We start from the raw sequence: 24,855 nt of genomic DNA, 5'->3' as shown, positions 1-24,855 counted from the left end.
AATGTGAAAAATTCACATACTTAAATCTGCTGGCCAAAATCTGACATAACTTTGCATTTCTAAACAACAGGGGCACACGTTTTAAAGTAGAACATAACCATTGTCCTGTTACAAAAAGATACTGCATTGTGATTTGGTTAATACCTTAAAATTACCGCATATCTCCACTCCACTAGTTCCATCACAACCACAGGACCCACTGCTCCATGTCCCCCCATTACCACTGTGGTACTATTATACTTTAACATACAGAATATAGTAACCAGTAAGTTTAAATGTTATTTGTCTGTGAACTCAAAAAAACAATTTATATGCCTATGAAATTTGTATTTCATACAAATGTGTGAACATTGTGTCTTTGCAATGACACAGTGGCACTGTGGATATGACAAGACAAGGGATAGGACAGTCGATATGTGGAAGTATATTTGCTAACCATTTGCAAAGGAAGTTAAGTTACTCTTTCCCTGACACTTTTTCTGGCAACTAGAACACAATCACCAATGGAATCAGAACTGTGGACGTGAGTTATCTGTAGATAATACCATCCCTACTAAAAGCTGAACCCCTCATAGTAACACAAAAGGCACAGTCGATCTATGATAAAAACACAACTCAGGGAATGTATCTGGTTGGAAATACCAAGTGCTTTTAAATGTAAAAATGTTTTTTTTTTAATGAAATAAGCAAAGCATATGTGTGCTGTGTCAAAATGCACACTTTCCCAAAAAGTATTTCCTTAACAACATAAGCACATAAGTACACACATGTTAAATTTGAGTGTGTAAAATACCAATATTTTCCCTTGAATATGGCTCTTCAGATGAAAAGAATGAAAAGTATAAAGACCAATTATGATGCACCTGATGATGCACCTCAGTTTGACAAAGAACCCAGGCAGAAAATCATCCAAAACAACCAGAAAGGTTCTTCATATGAGCATTTAACCTTTAGCAAAATGCTCCTACAGTTGGTTTCCCAGTGTTTTGTCCTTCCTACAACTTCCATAAAGGAGCAGAAACCTGAAGATTATTGCTAAGGTTGCAATACAAAAAGGATCATTTTAAGGCTTTGCTTTCCTCTTTCCAAGACTTGGATGAGTGCAGCAAAAAAAATATATACTTTAAAAAAATCCCACAGAGGGACCTGAACTGAATGGCTTATTCTCACAGTAAAATATACAGCATTTCTTGGCAAACCAGTTTTACCTCACTCCCATGTTTCAGTGGCAATGGCCATTTCACTTGAAATCCAGTACCTTCCACCCCCCCCCACCCCCCCATGCCCACAAGAGTCAATTCTTTTATTTTTTTTCCCAGTCACTGTTGACCCACTGTTGGCTTTTTCCTCATTGTTGGTACAGTAGTTGGTACAAGAACAACAAATAGTCTTCAGGCTGGACTGGTTTGAACTTAATGCTGTGTTCACTGCCAGGGAAGCTGCTTGTCTTCCTCTCTACATGCTGAATGCATTGTGGCATTGAAGGAGACATTCCATTACACGTCAAGGAGACATTCTGTTACACTATGACAGTTGGACCCTTTCCAGCACAGCAAGCACAATCACAAGAGCTACATGTATAACTTGGCCTGGCAATGACGCATTGCTTGGATGCCACTCAAAGAATTGTCCTATTGGCCTGAGGAGAGATCATGTCTTTGTGACCTGTTTCCCTCTACCAGGTGGAAAAGCACACTGCTGTTGACTGGGTTCCTATTCCTTTGCCAAAACATTGAGAGTGACTCCAGGAGTGTGTTCAAGGGGAGGGGTTTAGGGGAGTGACCCCCCCAAATACCTTGCTTCGCCCTCTCGTATGGCCCTATCAGGACTTGAGTGCCTTGGCAGTCTCGGATGACAGGCGGGCACCCGTCCACTCCTGCATGGTGTTCTGGAGAGCTTGGGTCTTCTCTTTATCCACCTGGACGTAGTCCACCTTCTCTTCTGAGGTCACGGAGGAGGTGGAGGGCTACAGGTGGGGGAATGAGACAATGCAAGGGGTTCGCTACCGTTAACTGAACATGACAGGAAAACGGCCGACAGGAAATGACTGGATAACTGCTAACTGGGACTGAAAAAACTATATGATAAAATATCATAGAAAAACCTCTCACTGCAATGAGGATCACACCAAACAAGCTTTATGGCCTGGGGATTTAGTCATTATTTTCAATTGGTTTGAACCGGTTTCCACACTGCTTTTGTGCACCAGGCGATGAACGTTTATAAGCCCTGGACCCCTCGCTGTTTTTAGGCACACATCCCGCTGCAAATGATCCTATTTTGATGCGCACCATGAAAAAAGTCCCCCCCCCCCCTCACAGTTCATCTTTTTTCTGCTGTCCATTCGCATGGAAATAGAGGTGGGGTTTCATTTAGTTCAGGTTCCATTGTAAACAAAGATGCAGGACAAATTAGTTACTGCAGTTGACACCCCATCCATTTTGGCCCATCCACATATGAGCAAAAACCGGTGCCTCCACTTATCTATTGCTTAAAACTTTTTTACAGCACACCAAACTCTCCAAAATCAGTTTGCTAATGCCGTTAAAACTTTTTAAATTACATGTCTGACCCTTTTATCCAAAGCAACTTACAGTCGATTTAGACAAAGCAATCCTCCCCTGGAGCAATGCAGGGCCTGTGTGAATCTTATTGTGGCTACACCGGGGATCGAACCACTGACCTTGCGGGTCCCAGTCATGTACTTCAACCACTACACTACAGGCCGAACTTCAGCAAAGTGATTGACTGAGTGGGAATGTACAGTGGTGTGAAAAAGTGTTTGCCCCCTTCCTGATTTCTTATTTTTTTTGCATGTTTGTCACACTTAAATGTTTCAGATCATCAAACTAATTTAAATATTAGTCAAAGACAACACAAGTAAACACAAAATGCTGTTTTTAAATGAAGGTTTTTATTATTAAGGGAGGAAAAATCCAAACCTACATGGCCCTGTGTGAAAAAGTGATTGCCCCCTAAACCTAATAACTGGTTGGGCCACCCTTAGCAGCAACAACTGCAATCAAGCGTTTGTGATAACTTGCAATGAGTCTCTTACAGCACTGTGGAGGAATTTTGGCCCACTCATCTTTGCAGAATTGTTGTAATTCAGCCACATTGGAGGGTTTTCGAGCATGAACCGCCTTTTTAAGGTCATGCCACAGCATCTCAATAGGATTCAGGTCAGGACTTTGACTAGGCCACTCCAAAGTCTTTGTTTTTCTTCAGTCATTCAGAGGTGGACTTCCTGGTGTGTTTTGGATCATTGTCCTGCTGCAGAACCCAAGTTTGTTTCAGCTTGAGGTCACGAACAGATGGCCGGACATTCTCCTTCAGGATTTTTTGGTAGACAGCAGAATTCATGGTTCCATTTATCACAGCAAGTCTTCCAGGTCCTGAAGCAGCAAAACAGCCCCATACCATCACACTACCACCACCATATTTTACTGTTGGTATGATGTTCTTTTTCTGAAATGCGGTGTTACTTTTACGCCAGATGTAATGGAACACACACCTTCCAAAAAGTTCAACTTTTGTCTCGTCAGACCACAGAGTATTTTTCCAAAAGTCTTGGGGATCATCAAGATGTTTTCTGGAAAAATTGAGACGAGCCTTAATGTTCTTTTTACTCAGCAGTGGTTTTCGTCTTGGAACTCTGCCATGCAGGCCATTTTTGCCCAGTCTCTTTCTTATGGTCATGAACACTGATCTTAACTGAGGCAAGTGAGGCCTGCAGTTCTTTGGATGTTGTTGTGGGGTCTTTTGTGACCTCTTGGATGAGTCGTCGCTGCGCTCTTGGGGTAATTTTGGTCGGCCGGCCACTCCCGGGAAGGTTCACCACTGTTCCATGTTTTCGCCATTTGTGGATAATGGCTCTCACTGTGGTTCGCTGGAGTCCCAAAGCTTTAGAAATGGCTTCATAACCTTTTCCAGACTGATAGATCTCAATTACTTTCTTTCTCATTTGTTCCTGAATTTCTTTAGATCTCGGCATGATGTCTAGCTTTTGGTCTACTTCACTTTGTCAGGCAGGTCCTATTTAAGTGATTTCTTGATTGAGAACAGGTATGGCAGTAATCAGGCCTGGGTGTGGCTAGAGAAATTGAACTCAGGTTTGATAAACCACAGTTAAGTTATGTTTTAACAGGGGGGGCAATCACTTTTTCACACAGGGCCATGTAGGTTTGGATTTTTTTTCTCCCTTAATAATAAAAACCTTCATTTAAAAACTGCATTTTGTGTTTACTTGTGTTGTCTTTGACTAATATTTAAATTTGTTTGATGATCTGAAACATTTAAGTGTGACAAACATGCAAAAAAATAAGAAATCAGGAAGGGGGCAAACACTTTTTCACACCCCTGTAGTTCCCTAGGGACAGCAGACAAGACACGTCCAGTGCTTTATACAGAGTAGGCATCATAAAATCATACATATAGTGTTTATCGCTTTTTAAAGCTGATTTGATGTGATCTGCCGCTATGACTGCAAAACCATTAAATCTCCTGCCCCACCACATCCCTATGTAAATACCAAGTAAGACTGAAAGTGAAACTATGTCATATTACTCTAATAAGGCAGGCAGCAGCAAGAATGAGAATAGATGGCCAATATTCACAACAAAATTCCTCTTTCATATGATGGTATATTTTGATGAGTATTGTGAAAGGGTAAGATTTTAATGGAAAATTCTCCATAAAAGTATACGGTACACTCACTTGACCATTTTATTAGGTAGACCTGTACACCAGCTCATGCATGCAAATATCTAATCAGCCAATCATGTGGCAACAACTGAAACCATAAAAGCACGCAGACATGGTCAAGAGGTTCAGGTCAAGCTCAAAATCACCCCAACTCACTGCCAAGAAACTATCCACATGGATTCAAGAAATACAACACTGGTCAAACAAATGGAGAATCAAACTTCACAAAAAACAATGCATATCAGTTCACCAGAAATCCCACTGACAGACAACCCACCAACATTTCACTATACGGTAACCCCATCCCCATCAGTAAAACAATGAAATTCCTTGGAGTCATCTTTCAACAAAAGCATGTTTTGTTGAACGGTGAATTTCACTGTTTTACTGATGGTAATGGTTTCACTGTTTTACTGCAGCACCTGGATCAACAACTTTAACTTAGAAGCCACAAAAAGATTAAATCAATTAAAAGCACTCACAGGGAGAACAAATTGAACATCACCGGAAACCACCATTAAAGTATACACCTTCTACATCCGCTCACTATTTGAATACGCCATTCCTTCCTGGACCACTGATTCAAATCATCAACTTCAGCAACTCCAAACCATCCAAACACAGCAATAAAACTGGCCTACAGATTACCCATGTAAATTAACTACATCCATAAGATCTCTGGACTCAGAACCATTAAACAAGAAATACTCAGCAAAAACTACCTCAACAGAGCGATTCACAACCCATCATCCACAGAGCAGAATGGACCCCCAGCACCCCTCTATCTGTCATGCCCCACCTGCTCAACCCTAAACCTCCCAGAAAAAATCACAATAGCAGTTATGTACACAAGCATATGCACTACACTTTATACACTATCGCTCTTGTTTTTTAATTATTTTTAATTAATCTATTTACTGTATTTTAATACATTTTTTAAATTTTAATTTTATTTATTTTTTATTTATTTATTTATTATTATTATTCATTTTTACTAAAAAGCCTTGGTGATACATGCCCCACCTACCCACAACACACTACCCACAATTTCAGACATTATTGAATTTTAACTACTCTTAATAATAGTTTACTTTTTTATGTTTTGCATGCCTGTCTGCTTGCCTCTGGTCTCCCACAGATTTTCAATTCCATTTTTAATTTTTATGGATAGAAAAGAGCAGAGCTCAGTACTATCCAAGCAGGAAACATTGACCTTGCTGCTGCTAAAGAGGTTCAGTTGTTTTTTCAGACCAAGCATTATAATGGGGAATCTACAGTGATCTACAGTGTAAGTGATTTTGATCATGGTTGGTGATAGTTGTCATGATTGTTTGTGCCAGACAGGGAGTATCTCAGAAACTGCTGGTCTCCTGGGACTTTCACACACAACAGTCTCTATGAGTTTACAGAGAATGGTCTGAAAAAACAAAAAACATCCAGTGACCAGCAGTTCCATGGGCAAAAACACCTTGTTAATGAGAGAGGTCAGAGAAGAATGGCCAGACTGGTTCAAGCTGACAGGAAAGCAACAGTAAATACCTAATAAAGTGAGTATATTTACAGGTCTGGTTGAAGTAGAGGGTCCGTAATTAGCCAGAGACAAAGAGCTGACAGTGAAGCAGGGTTGCAGGGTTACGTAGTTCTGTTTGTGGGGTTACCTTTCTGTGTGGGCCTGGTGAACCAGGCTGGAAGTCCAGGGCCAGGTAATCCACATTTCTGCACTTCCTGGGGGCAGGACTGCTGGTGCTGCTCACTGCTGGCGAGGTAGATGATGGGTTTTGCTGAGGGTCCGAGATGGAAAGATAGACATAAGTACCAACAGGCAGGCATAGACAGCATGAGAAATTGAGATTGAGAAATATATAGACAGAGAGAGTGAGAGAGAAGATTCATTCGCCGAGGTTAAGAAGGCAAATACACACCAAGGTCAAAGGATTTCCAATGGCAGATTAACCTTTTTAATCCTACACATAGCAACACAGTGTTGCTGTGACTCACCATCTCCACCACCAGAACTCACCATCGGTATCAGTTTGAATCGAATAAATAAAAATAGAATCTTTGTGAGTTGTTCTCTTTTAAGCGCATCTGCTAAATGATATCTCTCATTTATTTAAGAATTCAAACCCTTAATTCAGTACTTTGTAGAAGCACCTTTGGCAAAAATTACAGCTGGAAGTCTACTTGGCTTTCAACAGGGCGGAGCCAGGACTCACCATGGCGACATAGTTCTCCTCGCTGTCAGCGGAGTCGGTGCTGGTGATGCTCTGGGTGGATAAGGGACGGCTATGCTGTGAGCCCATGGAGTTCATGACAGCCCTGCGGGGAGAACCAAATTATTGACCAAATAAACCAAACCAGAACCCTTCCAAACATGAACACGGACTGAAGTGAAGACAGCTGTTCTAGGTTTTACTCTGTGAACCTATCCAGTAACCTCTGCTTTGTGATATAACCATGCAATGTTCATCCAAAGACAACGCTTTATAGAGCTTGACTGGTGTATTAGAACCTATGACATACTCTCAAAAAGTCCAAAACCCACCTTCTGGTCCTCTTGGTTAGCTCCAGGCAAGATCAATCGAGTACAGAAATGTATTTGAATCTAAGAAATGTACGTATTTGACCCAGGTGGTCCTCTTGGTTTCAAAATGCACCAGGCAAGTACAGAAAAGTATTTGAATCCAAAACAATTACTATTCTGTGTATATATATGTATTTGACTCAGGTCCATCATCTACACTTCTCATCTACACCAGATCTTCTCATCTGGTTCATTTTTATATAACTGGTTCCTGGTCTTCAGACAAAAACAAAACTGAGCAGACCCTGTGGCTCTCCAGGACCATGGTTGCAGACCCCTAGACTACATTTAATGGGTTGAAGTTGTTGCGTTTGAGATGATTTGGTTAAAATGCACTTTTTGAGACTTTACACTTATTTTTGTATAAGTCAAATTTGTCAGTAAACTCAAATATACAGTATTTTTTTTCCTTTATTCCAGTCTCCTTGCATTCCTTTTTTGGTTTGAGTTTGAGTATCTTTCTGTGATTTATAGTGATAAGTTGAGAATAAATGAGAACATTAAGTCATACACAGTGGCTTTACAAAGTAATCAGACACCTTCACTTTTTGCATACTTTATTGTGTTGTAGATTTAATTTTAAATGGGTAAAATTGCCATGTTGCCCATCAATCTACACTCAATAACCCATAATGACCTAAGTGAAAACATGTTTTTAGAAATGTATTTATGATGAAAAAATGTATTAAAAATCAAAAACTGAAATCTCTAATCTATATAAGTATTCAGACCCTTTGCAGTGGCACTCCAAATTGTGGTCAGGTGCATCCTGTTTGCTTTACTTATCCTTGACATGTGTCCAGAACTTCATTGGAGTCCACCTGTGGCAAATTGAATTGATTGGACATAGTTTAGAAAGGCACACTCATGTGTATATAAGGTCCCACAATTCACACTGCATGTCAGGACCAAGACATGACGTCCAAGGAAGTCTCTGTAGACCGCTGGGATGAAATTGTGCGAGGCATAGATCAGGGCAAGGGTATAAAACCATTTATAAAGCTTTGAGTGTTCCCATGAGCACAGTGGCACTAATTGTGAAATGAACCACCAGGACTCTTCCTAGAGTTGGCTGTCCAGTGAGTGACCAGGAAAGAAGGGCCTTAGTCAGGGATGTGACCAAGAACCCAATGGTCACTTTAACAATGCTTCAGACGTCCTCTGCAGAGATCAGAGAACCTGTCGGAAGGATGACCACCTCAGCAGCACTTCATCAATCATGCCTTTATGGTGGCTAGATGGAAGCCACTCTTGAGTTTGGAGTTTGCCAAACATAATTTAAAGGACTCTGAGAGAATGAGGAAAAAGATTATCTGGTCTGATGAGACAAAAACTGAACTCATTCGGCAGAACTCCAAGCACTATGTCTGGAAAACACCAGGCACTGCTCATCACCTGGCTAATACCATCCCTATGGTGAAGCATGGTGGTGGCAGCATCATGCTATGTGGTGCTCCTCAGTGGCAGGGACAGGGAGACTAGTCAAAATTATGAATGGAGCCAAATACAGAGAGGTCCTTGAAGAAAATCTGCTCCAGAGTGCACGTAACCTCAGCCTGGGGCGACAGTTCAGCTTTCAGCATGACAATGACCCAAAGCATACATGGCTAAGACCATGCTGGAGTGGCTTCGGGACAAGTCTCTGACTGTCGTTGAGTGGACCAGCCAAAGCCCAGACTTGAGCCCCATAGAAAATCTATGGAGAAAGCTGAAGATGGCAGTTCACAGATGTTTCCCATCCAATCTGATAGGATAGGATAGGATCTGTCTGGAAGAATGCGATAAACTCCCCAAATCCAGGTATGCAAAGCCAAGAAGACTTGAAGCTGTAATCTCTTCCAAAGGTGCTTCGACAAAGTACTGAATTAAGGGTTTGAATACTTATATGAATGAGAGATTGCAGTTTTAGATTTTGAATACGTTTACAACAATTTGATTTCACTGTCATTATGGGTTCTTGATTGTAGATTGATGGACAAAAAAAACATTTGAAAAACAACACAAAGTGTGCAAAACGGTAAGGGGTGTGAATACTTTCTGAATTGTGAATAAAATATTTGCTCCCATGATGTATTGTGTCATCCAACTGTCATGCAATACATTACAATATTCATCTGCTTAATCAATGCTCTTTCCCAGTGTTATCTCATCACTAAGAGCTTTCTTTACACATTATCGACTCATAACACTGGATTTTCAAAGAGTTAATCAAGTATAAATATCTACCACAAGGATGCAAAAAGAGTATCCTATATTGGTTTTTATAGTCCATTGCTTTCTGATTATGCGCCCATTGTGGTGTGTAGGCAACTCCTGGTAGGTAACTCACATGGGTCTGGTCCAAGACATGGTCACAGGGCTTTTAAACGGCAGCTCGTCAATGATGCCATTGGTTCGTTGGTCTAGGGGTGTAGGCTTAGCTGGAGATGCAAAAAAACAGGCCTCAGGTTATACATCTCAAGACGAGAGGATTCTCATTGGTCAACAAGTGAGGACAGATGTAACAGCAGATGTAACAGTGAAAAAACGGGGCCACAGGATGTTCCTCCCCCTTTCCCTCTCCCCTTCATCTCACCCCTTCTCCCTCCCCTGCATCTATCTTCCTCTTTTGTGTCCTTTCTTTCCTTTGTTTTTCCTTTTCCTTTCCCACACCTCTCCCTCCATCTTCCTCTCCATACCTCCTTTTCACCCACTTCCCTTTCAAAGCCATTAACTATCTCCTTCTCTACCTGCCTCCCCTTTGTCTCCTCCCTCTCTCCCTCTCTACTTACCTCCTTTTTTCCCCCTCCATCTTTCTGTCTCTCCCTTTCTCTCTCCCTCCCTCTGTCTCCATGGCGATGGGGACTCACACTTCCTGTCGGGTTTGAGGTTGCGGTTGATCGGCGGGGGCGTGATGTCGCTGAGGCGGACTGGCCGGTGACAGAGGGAGGCGGAGCTTCCTCTGCGGGCAGGAAGCGTGGCGGAGAACCCGGGAAAGTCAAAGTGGTGGGGGCCGGGGCTCATGGGAATGTAGTTGTTCTGTGGACTCTCTCCCAGGGCAGGGCCGAAGGGCGAAGAGGAGGAGCCGGGGTTCATGGGTACATAGTTATCCTCCGAGTCGCCGCTGTCTGAGTTTGTCAGTGGAGGCCTCTTTCTCTGTACCAAAAGTAAGTGGGTAGGAATACAATCACAATATGCTGCAGGGTTAACACGTCAAAAGTTCAGTAGCACTGGGTACAGTACACTAGCCCTGGGCCACATAATGAATATAGGTGTTCATGTGTCTGTGTCAGTATGTAATTGTTTTCGATTCAAATACTTTTCTGTATTGAATAGGTCCTGTGGTTCACTCAGAATGAAGTAGGAATCGTTCTGCTTGCTCCCCTACTTGTTCTAGTGTAACATAAATAAAACAGGTAAACACTGAAAGGGAGACAAGTGTCAAATATGGAATTGCTTTGAATTCAAATACTTTTCTGTAATCTTGTTTGCTGCCAACCAAGAGGACCAGAATGCGGAGTTTGCACTTTCATAGGCTTCAATACACCAGACATGCTTGGTAAACCAAAGAAATGTATTTAAATCCAAAACAATTACACACAGGTCTGATCTGTGTGTTTGTGTACATGTGTGTATGTGAGTGCTGCTACACTCACCAGGTAGGAGCTGAACCCATCATTAACAGACTCCACCGACTGCCTCAAGTTGTTGAGAAACACCTGCCGGTGACGGGCCGCCGTCTCAAACGATGATCCTAGCAGAAGAAAAAAAAAGAGACCAGGATGAGCTGATAATGTTCTGTCTGGAACTATACATAAAATAACCAATGAGTCTGTTCAAGGAATAATGAATGAAATGTGATACGTCACAAGTGGTGCTGAACTGCCATGCCCAGTTTTGGCGATCCGGTTTTGTAGCAGTTTTACTGCCTGGAAGATTAACTAAATAAACTGTATTGCCAATTTCACTTTGCTTGATTTTATCTATAACAATTGTTAGGAGCACCAATCATTTTTGGCACATGGTTTTCAGAGAAAATTTGATTGATAACAAAAAAAATCATGAGAGTAAATTGAATTCAGAGTATTGAAATATAAGTATATAGTTTTCCTGTATGTTTGAACATAAAATATAGGTTATTATCCATGTTGTTTATTATATGCATTATATGCATTCTTATTAAGAGTGCCAGTAATTCTGGAGCCCACTGTATATGACGGAACCCACTAATAGGGTCGGCCATAAAACAAATAGTGGTTAAGTGGTTAAGGTACATAACTGGGACATGCAAAGTCAGTGGTTTGATCCCCAGTGTAGCCACAATAAGATCCGCACAGCCGTTGGGCCCTTGAGCAAGGCCCTTAACCGTGCATTGCTCCAGGGGAGGATTGTCTCCTGCTTAGTCTAATCAACTGTATGTTGCTCTGGATAAGAGTGTCTGCCAAAGGCCAATAATGTAATTACAACAGTGTTATGCAGAAGAGCATCTCTGAACACACAACACATCATAACTCTAAGTGGATATTGGTAGAAGTCTAAAAAATAAGTCTCATAAATACCAAGTAAAGTGCTCAATTAGTGTGTGTGCTTGAATGGTGTGTGACTGTGTGTGCCCTGTGATGGAATGGCAGACTGTCCAGTGTGTATTTCTGCCTCTAGCCCAATGGCAGGGATAGGTTCCAGCACCTAAACAACCCAGACCAAGTGGGTTATTGACTGGGTCATTTCCACCCATGCCGCTTCTGTTCTAATCCCAGGAAAGTGTGCCGGTTCACTTTGAGACATCAGAATGAAACCCAAAAACAGATACGGCTCTGCTTGCTCCCCTAGTGGTTCTAGCGTAACACAAATAAAACAGGTAAAGACAGAAATGGAGACCGGTGTAACGCACACCTGGGTCAAATACGTATGTGTTTTGGATTAAAATACTGAGCTAACTAAGAGGACCAGAAGGTGTAGTTTGCTTTAATTAAGAGTATTTCATAGGTTCCGAAACACCAAACAAGATCAGTAAAGTGTATCCAAAATCCAATACGTAGCTGTTCAATCCAAAACAACTGCGTATTTGGCCCAGGTCTGGTGTAAGGAGGATGGCGAGAACAGTACCGCGGTGTATCCGGATGTTCTCCACAGCAGGCAGGGTGTTTCGGCGAGGAATGGCGGCGACGGGGGGACTCTCGCCGTTGTTACACGCCCCCAGAGAGTACGGCTCAGCCCAGCCCTGCTCTGGGGTAGGGCTGGGTTTGGGGGGCCGGGGAGGGGGTAAGCCTGGGGACTCGGGCCCCGCCGCTGGCTCCAGGGCGTTGTGATTCTTGTCGAAACTGCGGGGGGTCTGGTAGAAGGACCCAGGTGTAGGAGGGATGTCGTAGTTATCAGGTAGGCGGTCAGAGGTTGCTAAGGCATTGCTGGGGGTCTTAAAAACACAAGAGCATATTTAGTACATTAATATCAGTGCAGACTTCACCTTTACAGAATTCATACCCTTGTTCTGTAGAACAAATATTTAGCATTTCACTTTGTTAATCCATTTTAAGGATTTACAAACCTCAATCAAATCAAATTGTTCGATTTGATAGGGGCGGCCTGTAGCGTAGTGGTTAAGGTAAATGACTGGGACAGGCAAGGCCAGGGGTTCGAATCCCAGTGTAGCCGCAATAAGATCCGCACATCCGTTGGGCCCTTGAGCAAGGCCCTTTACCCTGCATTGCTCCGGGAGAGGATTGTCTCCTGCTTAGTCTAATCCACTGTATGCCACTCTGGATAAGAGTGTCTGCCAAATGCCAATAATGTAATGTAATGTTTAGCCACTAGATTTTGATGATTCAAACTATGACCTTCGATGGAACTATGTCCATTAGAAAACTATGAAGTGTCCAGATCACAAAAATAGAAAAAGTTAACACTGTCCTTCACAAAGATATCTCATACTGGGAACATTTGGGTTGTCAAATAAAGAAATTATTCAACATAACTTAATCATTGTTCAATGCACTGCAAGTGTAGACCATAAACCCAGACAGCAGAGGAGATGAGAATGTGAGTATTCACATGAAGAAATGTTTAGAGTACACTGCACACTCCATATAAAAATGTATGTTCAATTGACTATTCCCATAACAATGAGTTATTATTAGCTGCTGAGAGGATCCATCTTTTTTATGACAGGTTGAACCTTTGGAGACCACTGTGGCCATCAGCAGATTTTCTAAATCTCTGTACCAAACAAAATTTCTCCTTAAAAAGTTCTAAACTCGTCTTATTTTTCATCTGAACCAACCTTTTATGCCTCTATAACAGTAGTCCTCACTCCTGGTCCTGGAGAGCCGCAGGGTATGCTGGCTTTTGTTGTTACTTTTGTTGGCACTTAATTGCTCAATTAAAAAAGTTCATTACACAGTCAACTGACCTCACCTGGTTTCTTGGGTCTGAATTGTTTGCTGATATTAAGGAAAAAAGAAAAACGAGCACACCCTGTGGCTCTCCAGAAGAAGGAGTGAGGACCACTGCTCTATAAAACTAATTTTTTACCTTGAAGATGTACATTTCCTCTGGCTCCGGCCCTTGCTCAGGATGGCCGGTACGGGAGGCCCTATCCAGCCCCAGGGCCCGGGGGTGGTCGTAACAGGCATCTCGGGTCCACTCGGTGCGTGACGAGAGCGGATGTTTGCCCGGTTTGGGGAGGCTGTAGAACCCGTGGAGTTGGGCCCCCATGCCGTTCAGGCAGTGCGCAAAACCCTGGGGGACCCTTTGCATCGGCGAATCGCTGCCGAACAGCAGGTTACTCCGTGTCATGTGCGACAAGCTGCTGCTCCTACAGGGGAACACATACACACACACACACACACACACATACACACGCACACACATACATACACACGCACACACACACACACACACCCACACGCACACACACACACACATACACACACACACGAAACACATCACATACACATTACATTTATTTATTCTACCCAAACTCAAACCAGCCTGTCTGACACCAAGAATCATGTCATGGTCGAAATCACTGAGATCACATTTTCTCCCCATTCTGATGGCTGATGTGAACATTAACTGAAGCTTCTGCCACACAATTGGCTGATTAGATAATCACATTAATCAGTAGGTGTACAGGTGTTGCTAATAAAATGCACAACAAGTGTATATATAATATTATCATTTATTATATGCAGCCTTTTTTCTTAAGGGTGTAATTATTAATAATATTTATTAAGGGTGCCAATAATTCTGGAGCCCCTCATACAATAGTGGTATGTAAAATAGCATCTCTGAACACACAACACCTTGAACCTTGAAGTGGATGGGCTACCTCAGCAGAAGACCAATAAGTAAAAAAATCTAATAAATACTGGTCACATAGTGTAAATACAAAATACCTCACAAATAAAATTATCAATATTCCACTCAAAATAGTGGAGCTGTGGGTAGCATTTGCATAAAATTGTATTTTGGAGGAACAAAATTCCTTTGTTCCATTTATCAGCACATTTTGGTTTAGACATGTGGAGTTTTGATGCAGATGTGTTTATTATGAGACCTTTATCATAGAGGAGCTTATCATTTTTCATCAGCAAAGAAAAAAGACAAATTTAAGGTTTTTTCCAAACATGGATTTTCAAAGACCAACCCAATCAAACGGGACATAACATGGTAAAAATTGGGGATAATTTTGTCACAGATGACCAGAAAAGCAATTCAGCCCTCCCATTTTGTAGATAGTCCTTGCATACTAACAAGGATAAAATAAAATAAAAGTACAACATTATTTATCTGATCCCCTTTTTGCAATTTGATAAGCTATTGGAACTGTACATGCTGCAGTGTAATGGCAACAAGTAGCCACTAGGGGGGAGTATGTGCAGGCATTGTTGTTCAGATCTGTCCAGTCCAACACAACAGCAATACAGGCAATGCAATGTGAGAACTCTTTCAGATTCCTTTCCAGCTAACAGCAAATTCCCCAGCCAGCGTGCAGCCAGTGTTAATGAGACATGCTGTACCTGCTGTGGCACCCGTGTGCCCATGTGACGTGACATTTGCATGAAAAATAAGCATTCCAGCAAGGCTGCAGGAATGAGATTTGCCATTAACAGAGCTGCAAGTTCTCAGTACTCAATTGCTGTTCCCAAGTAAAATGGAAAGATTATGATGAACATTACTGTTCTCAGAGCTATGTGTGTGCGTGTCTGGGGTGGACTTCGATGGGGGGGTGGATGGGGGGGTAAGTATCACGGTTAACAAAAGTGTTACGTGGGATGGTAACAAACACTTACGTGGAAACCAGTTGTATTTGTTTAAGATAACAATGGTTGCCATAGCAACCTCACTAACAATCATACACATTCCAGCCATCATAACAAAAACAAAAAAAGGCTAGCTGTCAGACCATTGCAGACTCCGTGTGGGAGAAAATGTACTCGGATCTGCAGGAATCTCCCACCAAACTTTTCCACAGCTTCCATAAGCCAGCTGGTACCAAGGGAACCTGTCTTATTTCATTGCACTGCACTAGCTCTTGGGGAAAAAAAAGCAATTAAATTCTTCACAAAGATGATTGATTTACAGCTCGTAGGGCTGGCTGTTCTAAATAACAAATAAATTGCATGTATAGAATTTCCCCAAGAATTGTCCACTTGAATACGTTTATGTCAAAAACACTTGTAAAAATCCTTCCATGTAACCAAGTTACAGTGTGCAGAAGATACCAAGTGAGAGGCCCAGTGAGAAACGTGCTGCCGAGTAATTAAGGACAGACATTATTGTTCCTAATTACCGGTTAAATGGCTAGTAGTGATAGGATGGCAGGACTATCCATCTAGGAAGACGTAGTATTTTGTTTGTTTCGTTCATGAACCAGGCAGCGGATTCATTTGTAAAATCCTGCCTGTGTCTCAAAGGCCCCTGCTAGGGAGAGCAGGTGCTTTGTTCAGTCCCATCGTTCAGGCTGTGTGTGAGTGATATATTACAGGCCTCCACTCCCTCTGCACGGGCCTTCTGGGCCAGCTCCGCCATCACATTCACAGGTGATTCCTGTACAGCCCTCTTTATAAACGAGAATGGGCCTGAGATCCAGCTAAACATATGGAAGTCCCCTGCAATCTGTCTCAAACCTAGTCTACGCAAAAAGGGGTTTTCAGGCACTGAGGGTAGTGGTGTGCAGCAGACCGGAGTTATATAATGATGTAACTTTATGTGTGTGGGCACTTGTCCCTGGTTATGGGTGTGTGCCTTGTTGTACGTCACTCAGGATAAGAGCGTCTGCCAAATGCCTGTAATGTATGGCAATTTAAAATACCCATCAGACACCAGAACAATCCCATGCCAATTTCCACCAATTTTAAGAGACATATTGTATGCTTTTTGTTATACTAGTGTGTTTCTGTTCTCTTCTGGACCCCAGATTCATAGCCCAAAGCATTTTAGTGATGGCCTTTTCCATCTAGCATGAAGTAAGGTATTATCTTATTATCTAATGAATGGATCCTATTAAGTTATTAAAACATGAGAGGAAACAAAGATCAGAGACCCAGGGTTTTGCAGTGCACATTGCCCCAATGAGGCTGGTCATATAGTCCAGTGCTACCCAAAAACATGAAATATATAATATTTTTTCCATATTGTGGAAAATTACATTTTGCTCTGTGGATAATAAAGGTGTTATAAAAACACTTTGAAAGTATCAAAATGCACAGTCACAAAATAAATCCACACACTCGGTATGAAGAAAATGTGCACTTAAACAACTTCCGTGAAGTTATGAGATCACAATGATATGCTTAACAGCCCACATTGTAGCCAGAACAAATCCAAGTGCTCGGCACAGACAACAACCACAACTTATTACGGATATCAGGACCTAAAATAAAAAAACAGGAAAGGTGTACAATATGGGGCCTTTAAACATAAACATTTAAACAAAAAATATATTAAAGCAACTTAATTTATACTAGAACCAGCGTTACAAGTACAATGTAGTGAATGTTAATGGAATGGGTATAGCTTGCTTATGTCAAGACCCACCTCAATCTTTCTTGCAACTCAGCAATGGGGTCAATGGTTTGGGAACTGCTCATTTATGAGATTACTGCAGTGACTCTGATTGACAACTGGATGCTCATTGGTGTTGGGAGGCCTCGACATCGACTCCCTGGCAGCTGCTGCCTGTTAGGCATGTCCCACCCTCCAAGAATATGATCCAATGACCGCAAGGAGGTGGGGTCATTATTCAATATGAGCGCTCAAAACACTAGCAAGCGGAGTAAATATATTACATTTGGGTAAATTTCTATGGATATTGCTGAAATTAAAATTAATTCATCCTTCATTCATTATCTTAGCCTGCTTATCCTGAACAGGGTCAAAGGGGAGCTGGAGCCTATCCCAGCATACATTGGGTGAAAGGCAGGAATACACTCTGGACAGGTCACCAGTCCATCGCAGGGCACACACACCACTCACTCACACACTCATACCTACGGGCAATTTTAGACTCTCCAATCAGCCTAACCTGCATGTCTTTGGACTGTGAGAGGAAACCGGAGTACCCGGAGGAAACCCACGCAAACACGGGGAGAGTATGCAAACTCCACACAGAGAGGCCCCGGCCAACCGGGATTCAAACCCAAGACCTCCTTGCTGTGAGGCAGCAGTGCTACCCACTGCACCAACCGTGCCTCCTGAAATTAAAATTAATCAACAAAAAATGTAAATTAATTTAATAAAAATTAAGACTTCTCCTGGACTGAATTAAATCGTATTTGATTTAATATTTCTGCCATATATCGCAATGTATTTATTCCAAGCAGCTTGGTGTGTTATTGTACATTTCTTTCAAAAGTGAAAAAAAAGAAAAGGAAAGCATCTGATGAGCCTCGAGCCCAGGTCTCCAACAGGAGAGACTGCTGCACTAACCACCGCACTAAAGTGACTGAAGCATTCTCTAGGAGCTGAAGGTACTTTCCTTCCCTCGGTGAAGCCTGGAAGCAAGCGGCTTTTAGAGCTAGAAAGCTAATAGCGATGAGCTAGCTTAGTAACATAGATACAGATAGATATAATAAAAGTGCCAGTGAAAAAGTATGTACACATCATCTGTGGTTGGTCGAACAGAACCCGCTGGCCGACCTGCTGTTATCAGTCTTGGAGGCAGCAGCTGCCTTCCAGGTGTCATTGAGGGAAGGAAAGTACCCAGGCCACTCTTGCAAGGCTGGATGTGCCTCACAGGCACAAGGCAATGCTGAGGGCTCAAAACCCCAGCAAGCAAACATCAACAACATCAGCACTCTAGTGTCTTGGAGAACTTACCGTGGACTCTCAGCCTTCCTGCTCAGGCACTGGTGCAGAAAGAGGTAGTCCTGTGGAGCACTGTTGGACAGGTTGCCATGGGCATGGCGTGGAGGTGGCGTGTCAAAGGTGAAAAGGAGGGGCTGGCTGGAGTGGGCTGGAGCGGAGGACCTCCTGTCTCCAATCAGAGGGGCCATGGATCCGCTCAGTTCTGATGCCATTGGATGGGGCCCATGAGTGGCTGATGCCACTGACCTCCCTCCATCTGAAAAATGGATGAGAAGATGGGTTAGGGCTCCAGCTAATTCAAAATGCAGCAGCTCGTATTCTCACGAGAACAAGGAGATTTGAGCACATCAGCCCAGTGTTAGCTTCACTTCACTGGCTGCCTGTTAAATTCCAAATAGATTACTTCTGACTTTTAAAGCCTTACATAGGCTTGCCCCTCTGTATTTAAACAATTTACTTCATCCTTATTCTCCCTCACAAATACACCGTTCTCAGGGTGCAGGCCTCCTTGTTATTCCTAGAATAACTAAAAGTTCCATAGGTGGCAGAGCCTTTTCCTATCATGCTCATTTCCTGTGGAACAAATTGCCTGCTCATGTTCGGGGTGCAGACACTATCACCTTATTTAAAGCAAGGCTAAAAACGTATCTCTTTAGTCTGTCCTATAGTTGAGGGGCAGGAGTGGGTGGCTGGCATAAGCCATAGGGTCTCTGGTGGACTAGGCGGTCGGTGCTGTCAGTGGATCATTGTTGGTAATGCTGTGTTAAGTATAACCAGTCATGGTCTGGTGGTGACTGTCTCAAGCCTGCCCTCATGGTCATGGCTGTGTTGGCCACAGCCTCTGTTTCTCTTAGCTACGCTGCCATAGCCTTATTCTGCCGGGGTTCTCCTTATCACAAGCAGGTACCTCTCCCTCCTGCTGTGATTGACCAATTACTATCTGGACCCCCTAACAATGTTACTTTCCTCTTCTCCCCGCTCTGGGCACCTGCCCGGAGCGCTAGCCCAACTTTCCTGCGCACCCCCTCCTGGCCCGGAGCTCCAGCCCAAGACCAGCCGTACAACTCCCTCCTGCCACTGCTGATTCAGCTGTAGCACCAAGGCTGTCCCCTTGCCTGACAGTGCCACCCATTGGTGTTCCTGCCATCCCTCAACCTCATCTGTGTTTCAAGTTATTGGACATTTATGTACTTTTATTTTATCTGGTTTTCTGTTTAAAACCATTGTTTCTACAAACCGGTGTCAACCAGCGGCAGATGGGTTCCCCTACTGAGTCAGGTTCTGCACAAGGTTTCTTCCTGTTTCCAGGGAGTTTTTCCTTGCCGCTGTTGCCCTAGGCGTACTCTTGGGGCCTGGTTTCTAATTCTGTAAAGCTGCTTTGCGACAAAGGCCCTTTGTAAAAAGTGTTATACAAATAAAATTTTATTGAATTGAATTGAGTTAAAGCAGGTGAGAAGAAAGCACAACCTCACACGATGGACAAAATAGTTTGTAGTGTCAATACTGTCCCAATAGCGTTTAGTTTCAGTCGATTTGCACATAACTGGAAAACTATACCATCAAATCAAATGAATATGGTATGATAAATCTATAGTTGGTTAAATCATTGTTTTTGTTTTTCAAGTGACTTTAGATAAAATTCCATGAGAGTACAGACAATTCTGAAAGTACAGACATTTCCAATTGCATTCAGAACTAAATTCTTTTTACATATGATTGTATATTATGGCTATATGTTTCCTTAGGTAAACTTCTGTCTGCATCTAGAGTTAATGTACTTCACATATAACCCAGGTCTGGCAGGGAGCAGTAATATTTACACATTCTTACTTTGGTCATTATTACTGTTCTGAGATGCATTCACACACACTGTGGGGGTGAGCTCCCAGGGGTCAACAGAGCATAGTGTTTAAAGTTAGGAGCAGAGACTAAAAACTTTGGTTCACAATAATCACATGATCATATTGTGAAGTTCGGTCCGGTGGATAGCCGAATTTTCTCGGCCACGCCTGCCAGTGGAGAGAGCACACGCACCTGGATTGCATTAACTTAATAACTGCTTAAAGTGTGATCGTCTCCACAGTGCATGGCCGAGACCCGGAGAACACTCAGAGAGAACCAGTTTTGTGGTTGAGTTTTAATTTAATTTAGTTTATCCATCAGTTCAGTGCGCAAAAGGGAGGCAGAAAAGTGGCCAGCTCCGAGCAGTGAGCTGAAAAGCCGTCGCTCGGTTTTCCTTTTTTTTGCCTTTTTATTGTAATTTATTGTTTTAGCTCAATATTTTTGCCTGGAACCCATGAGGGGGAAGGGCGAAGACTTTTTATTATTTATTTGTGTTGGTGTGGGCGCTCTCTCTCTCCATGCGAGGTGACAAGTGCCGCATCTCCCTCCCAGCAGTGTCCGTGTGACACGTGTTCGGGTGATTTTCTTAAAAATGGCTTTTGAAAATATATTATTGCTGATATTTCACTTGGCTGTGACTGTATGAGTAACTAAAACCAATGTTTTAGACCAGTCAACAAATTTCCATTGGCCATTTTCATTGATAGCAACTAGGTGGCCAGCAGTTCCTCAGCAATCACTGTCGTCGCTATGGGACAAAGAACCAGAATGGAGGACCACAAATACTCAGATGGAAAATCATTAACTGGAAATGTGATTACAAATAGGAATATAAAACATATGTATATTTTTTCTGGTGGACATCATATCAATACTTGCAGGGAATTGGGTTTGCTTGAGAGGAGCAGCATCTCAGAGCTGAAAATAGCCAGTCTATTTTCAGCTCTGAGATGCTGCCGCTCTCAAGCAAACCCAATGCTGTAAAGACACAGCAGGGAAAAAATCCCAATGGCAGAACCAAGGCCCATGCCTGATCTGTCCTTTTCCCAAAGAGCAGTGGGGGGATCCCACTATTTCTTCCATTTCAGCACGACCCCACATCCTGGGTGGCAGTAACATAACATAACATAACGTAATGGCGAGAACAGGCCATTCAGCCCAGCAAAGCTTGCCTTTTTTCGACCCCTAAGTGTACCTACTGCCTAGTTTGCCTGAAGGCTAAATAGTATCTAACACTGTATCAAGCCTGGTCTTGAAAACCCCCAGTGTTTCTGCCTCCGCTCATGTACTGGCAAGCTATTCTACACATTGACCACTCATTGTGTGAAAAAAGTATAAGAGACAGGTAACTGAACTTAGGGCAGCCTGTAACCAAGTGGCTAAGGTACATGACTGGGACCCGGAAAGTTCCAGCCCTATTATAGCCATGAGAAGATCCATGCAGCTGTTCACATTTCTCCAGGGGGCATTGTCCACTGTTTGTCTAATAAAACTCCCTTTGAATAAAGTCCCTTTGGATAAAAGCTCCAGCTAAATAACTGTAGTGAAACTTCTAATTCAGAATTTACAGGCTCAAAGGTGCTTCACCGGAATTGCTTCAGTAAATATCAAGGTGCATAAATTCCAAGACAGAGGCAGATTTATGGAAAACACAAATATAAAGACATTACTCACTACACACATCTAAGAGAAGTAGATAAACACACAGTGACACCCCCCTCCCCACTTAACCACCACACACTCCCAACACCATATCTTTATTTAACATTGAAAAACATTTTTAAAATAATTATTATGATTATTATTATTGTTTGTCTTTTATTTATTATATGTATTTTTTTGTAGTTTTACTTATTGGATGTGTATAGCATAATTGAGTCATTTTATAATATGACTATTGTATTACTATCTAAACAGGACACCAGGCGTATCAAAAAACTTAAAATATAAAAGATAAAAATTAAAAAAGATGTATAAATTAACTGTATGTAAAATATGTAAACCGTGTAAGGTGCCATAGATCAGGGTGTCTGCTAAATGTAAATGTCCTCTATTTGACTTTGGAGGCTCAAAATGGCTAAAGGCTTTGGTGGTTTTCACCCTTTTCCAAGTGTCCTACAAATGCTGCTGACCTTTGCTGACCATCGGAAATGTCCGGAAGGCTGATATCAGACTTCCTCTTGGATGTTCCTCTTGAATTGTAGTCTAGTTTTTTTCCTCCAGGGAAAAAAAAATTGGACTACAATTAAGTAAAAATTTTTTAAATCTGACTCACACCTTCCCGGAACAAACCCTGTCAATACAGTCAAAGCAGGGTTAAATCAAATATATGCCACTAGCTGACATTTTCACCGAGCCTTCTGAGGGAGCCTGTGTTTCCACTAGGTCCCAAAAGCCTGTAGGGTAGAGGGCCCAGTGTGGGGTGGGGGGATAGATGGGGGTAGGAAGTTTGATCATGGATTACAGGCAGCTGACAGTCCTTTGGCTCAAGTGCGGAAGAGGGGGCTGACAAATCAGGTCACAACAACTGTACTCCAGTTTTAGATTTGAAATGAACCATTCACCTGTGGTTATGAAGCTCACTCTATAACGTTTTCCATGTAATATTTATTATACAATTAATGCAATGCAGTTTTTGTAATGTTTCTGTATTTGTTCTGTATGTTTTCATGTTTATTCTGGTTTATTATTCATTTTTCTTAGTTACCTGGTTTATGTTTTCCATTACAGTTCTCTATTGTCCTCCCCTGTTATGTCTGCGTCTGAATGTTTACCAGTCTAGTCACTCCCCTGTCTGCGTGTTCCACTATTCGGGTGGTTACGGTAGTTTTCGGGTTTTCAACATTTTTTCTAAAACTCGCGATTCTTACTTCCTGCTTTTTCTTGGTAGTTAAATGTTCTAAAGCACGATTCTTACTAACTACTACTAATCTAGGTTTTGTCCGATTAATACACTTACTGTCTGTCTAACTAACTAACTAACAATCACTTTTATTGGGTAGTTTAGAAATATTCATGTAACTAACTCACTAATGCTATCTCTTAGTATTTCTGCACTGTTCTGTAACTCTGCCTCCCTATGCTATCCCTGATTACTCGTTTAGTTTCAGCGGAGTGTTCGCACCTGTCTCTAACTATCACTACGTCTTCAAACTATGCAAATGTCTACTCCCTAATCCGGAGCCGTATGTTTTACATGTTTTGTTTCGTGCATCCAGTCCGCTTTCGTCTCCCTCCCGTTATTATGTTATTACCCTATTATGTTTCCCCACCTGTTGTCTGTTTGTTTAGCCCACCTTTTTCTCTGCCCCGCCTAGATTGTCAACTTCCCTCTTGTATTTAAACCTCATTCTCAGTATGCTTCTTTGTCAGAACGTTGATCTTAGTAAGTGCCGATTTTGTGTAAGCCTTATTATTGAGATTCATGATAGACACCCCTTTGCCTTGACTTCCGTACCTGCCTTGCCCTCTTGTTTTGTTTGCTCATCTGATCTTCTGGTTTTTCGACGTGTTGTTTTGTATTTTTTGACTACGAGTTTGTTTTTGCCCTTTTGTACCTTCGCCCTGTGATTTCCTGGATTTTGACCTCTCGCTTGTTTTTTTCGACTATTCTTTTGCTTTTCGTTCTTGGCTTTGTACTGGATCTCTTGGCTTTTGACCGCTGAACATTAAACTTCGATTTTTGGATTATCCTGTGGTCTGCGTCTGGGTTCTCTGCACCGTACATAACAGTTTTTCCCCAATTCTGAAAGGACCACAATTGGTTCTGAAGACTGTGAGTTGAATAGCCCCGTAGTCTGTAGGTCATTGACATGGTCTCATCATTTCAGCACAATGGCACCAACTCTTATCCACCCATGTCCCATCACATAGTCCAAAGGACAGCATCACTGGTTGTTTTCCACAGGCACCACAGACCTGGGTCAAATTGTTTTGGATTGAATACTTTTCTGCGCTCGATTGATCTTGCCTGGTGCAATTGGGTAAAAAGTTCACACTCTGTAAGCCAATTTTGTTTAAAGCATGGGCTAAATACATACATTGTAAATGATGTAAATCGGTGTGTACATGATGTGTTCTTATCCTGCTACATTTTAGGAGGCTCACTCTTGTTGATAGTCCAGTGACAGAGTGCCGCTGGTCGCAGCGGTTATTTGGTTTGTACTCTGGGCTACTGGAGTGCGTTTATAGTTTTATACCACCGTCTATGTCGGGTGACAATAGAACATTCATGAACGTTCTGCGATTTCAGTTGAGCGACACTCTGCCACTGGACTATAAACTGGCATCTACTAAAAAGTGGCTTCTTCCCCTGAGGAGTGGTGGTTCTCATTTCGCTCTGAAAGGGGAAACTGAGAGGCAGACATATTGATCTGGAGGGGGTGGAGGATTTGGCTGTTTGCCAAGAGCCAATCTCTCACTGTCTGCACCCTGCACCC

The 24,855-nt window shown here is 42.3% G+C and overlaps 1 protein-coding gene across 1 annotated transcript in view; it reads right to left on the bottom strand.

Annotated features, from left to right (window-relative positions):
* Nucleotides 1-1,289: 1,289 nt before the first annotated feature.
* Nucleotides 1,290-24,855, bottom strand: part of LOC133133646 (GRB2-associated-binding protein 2-like) — a 76,648-nt gene continuing 53,082 nt past the window's right edge. The window contains exons 3-11 of the mRNA XM_061249766.1: nt 18,587-18,830; nt 13,796-14,078; nt 12,374-12,680; nt 10,924-11,021; nt 10,138-10,423; nt 9,618-9,708; nt 6,921-7,023; nt 6,363-6,485; nt 1,290-1,966 (exon numbers count right to left, since the gene is read on the bottom strand). Coding sequence (XP_061105750.1) covers nt 1,823-1,966; nt 6,363-6,485; nt 6,921-7,023; nt 9,618-9,708; nt 10,138-10,423; nt 10,924-11,021; nt 12,374-12,680; nt 13,796-14,078; nt 18,587-18,830 — 1,679 coding nt within the window. The 3' untranslated portion in view covers nt 1,290-1,822. The remainder of the gene's footprint in view (nt 1,967-6,362; nt 6,486-6,920; nt 7,024-9,617; nt 9,709-10,137; nt 10,424-10,923; nt 11,022-12,373; nt 12,681-13,795; nt 14,079-18,586; nt 18,831-24,855) is intronic.

The sequence above is a fragment of the Conger conger genome, chromosome 7 (genome assembly GCF_963514075.1).
Source record: "Conger conger chromosome 7, fConCon1.1, whole genome shotgun sequence".
In the NCBI taxonomy this organism is placed as follows: Eukaryota; Metazoa; Chordata; class Actinopteri; order Anguilliformes; family Congridae; genus Conger; species Conger conger.
Note: the sequence above shows the minus strand (reverse complement) of the source record. Positions and strands in the feature narration are given on the sequence as shown.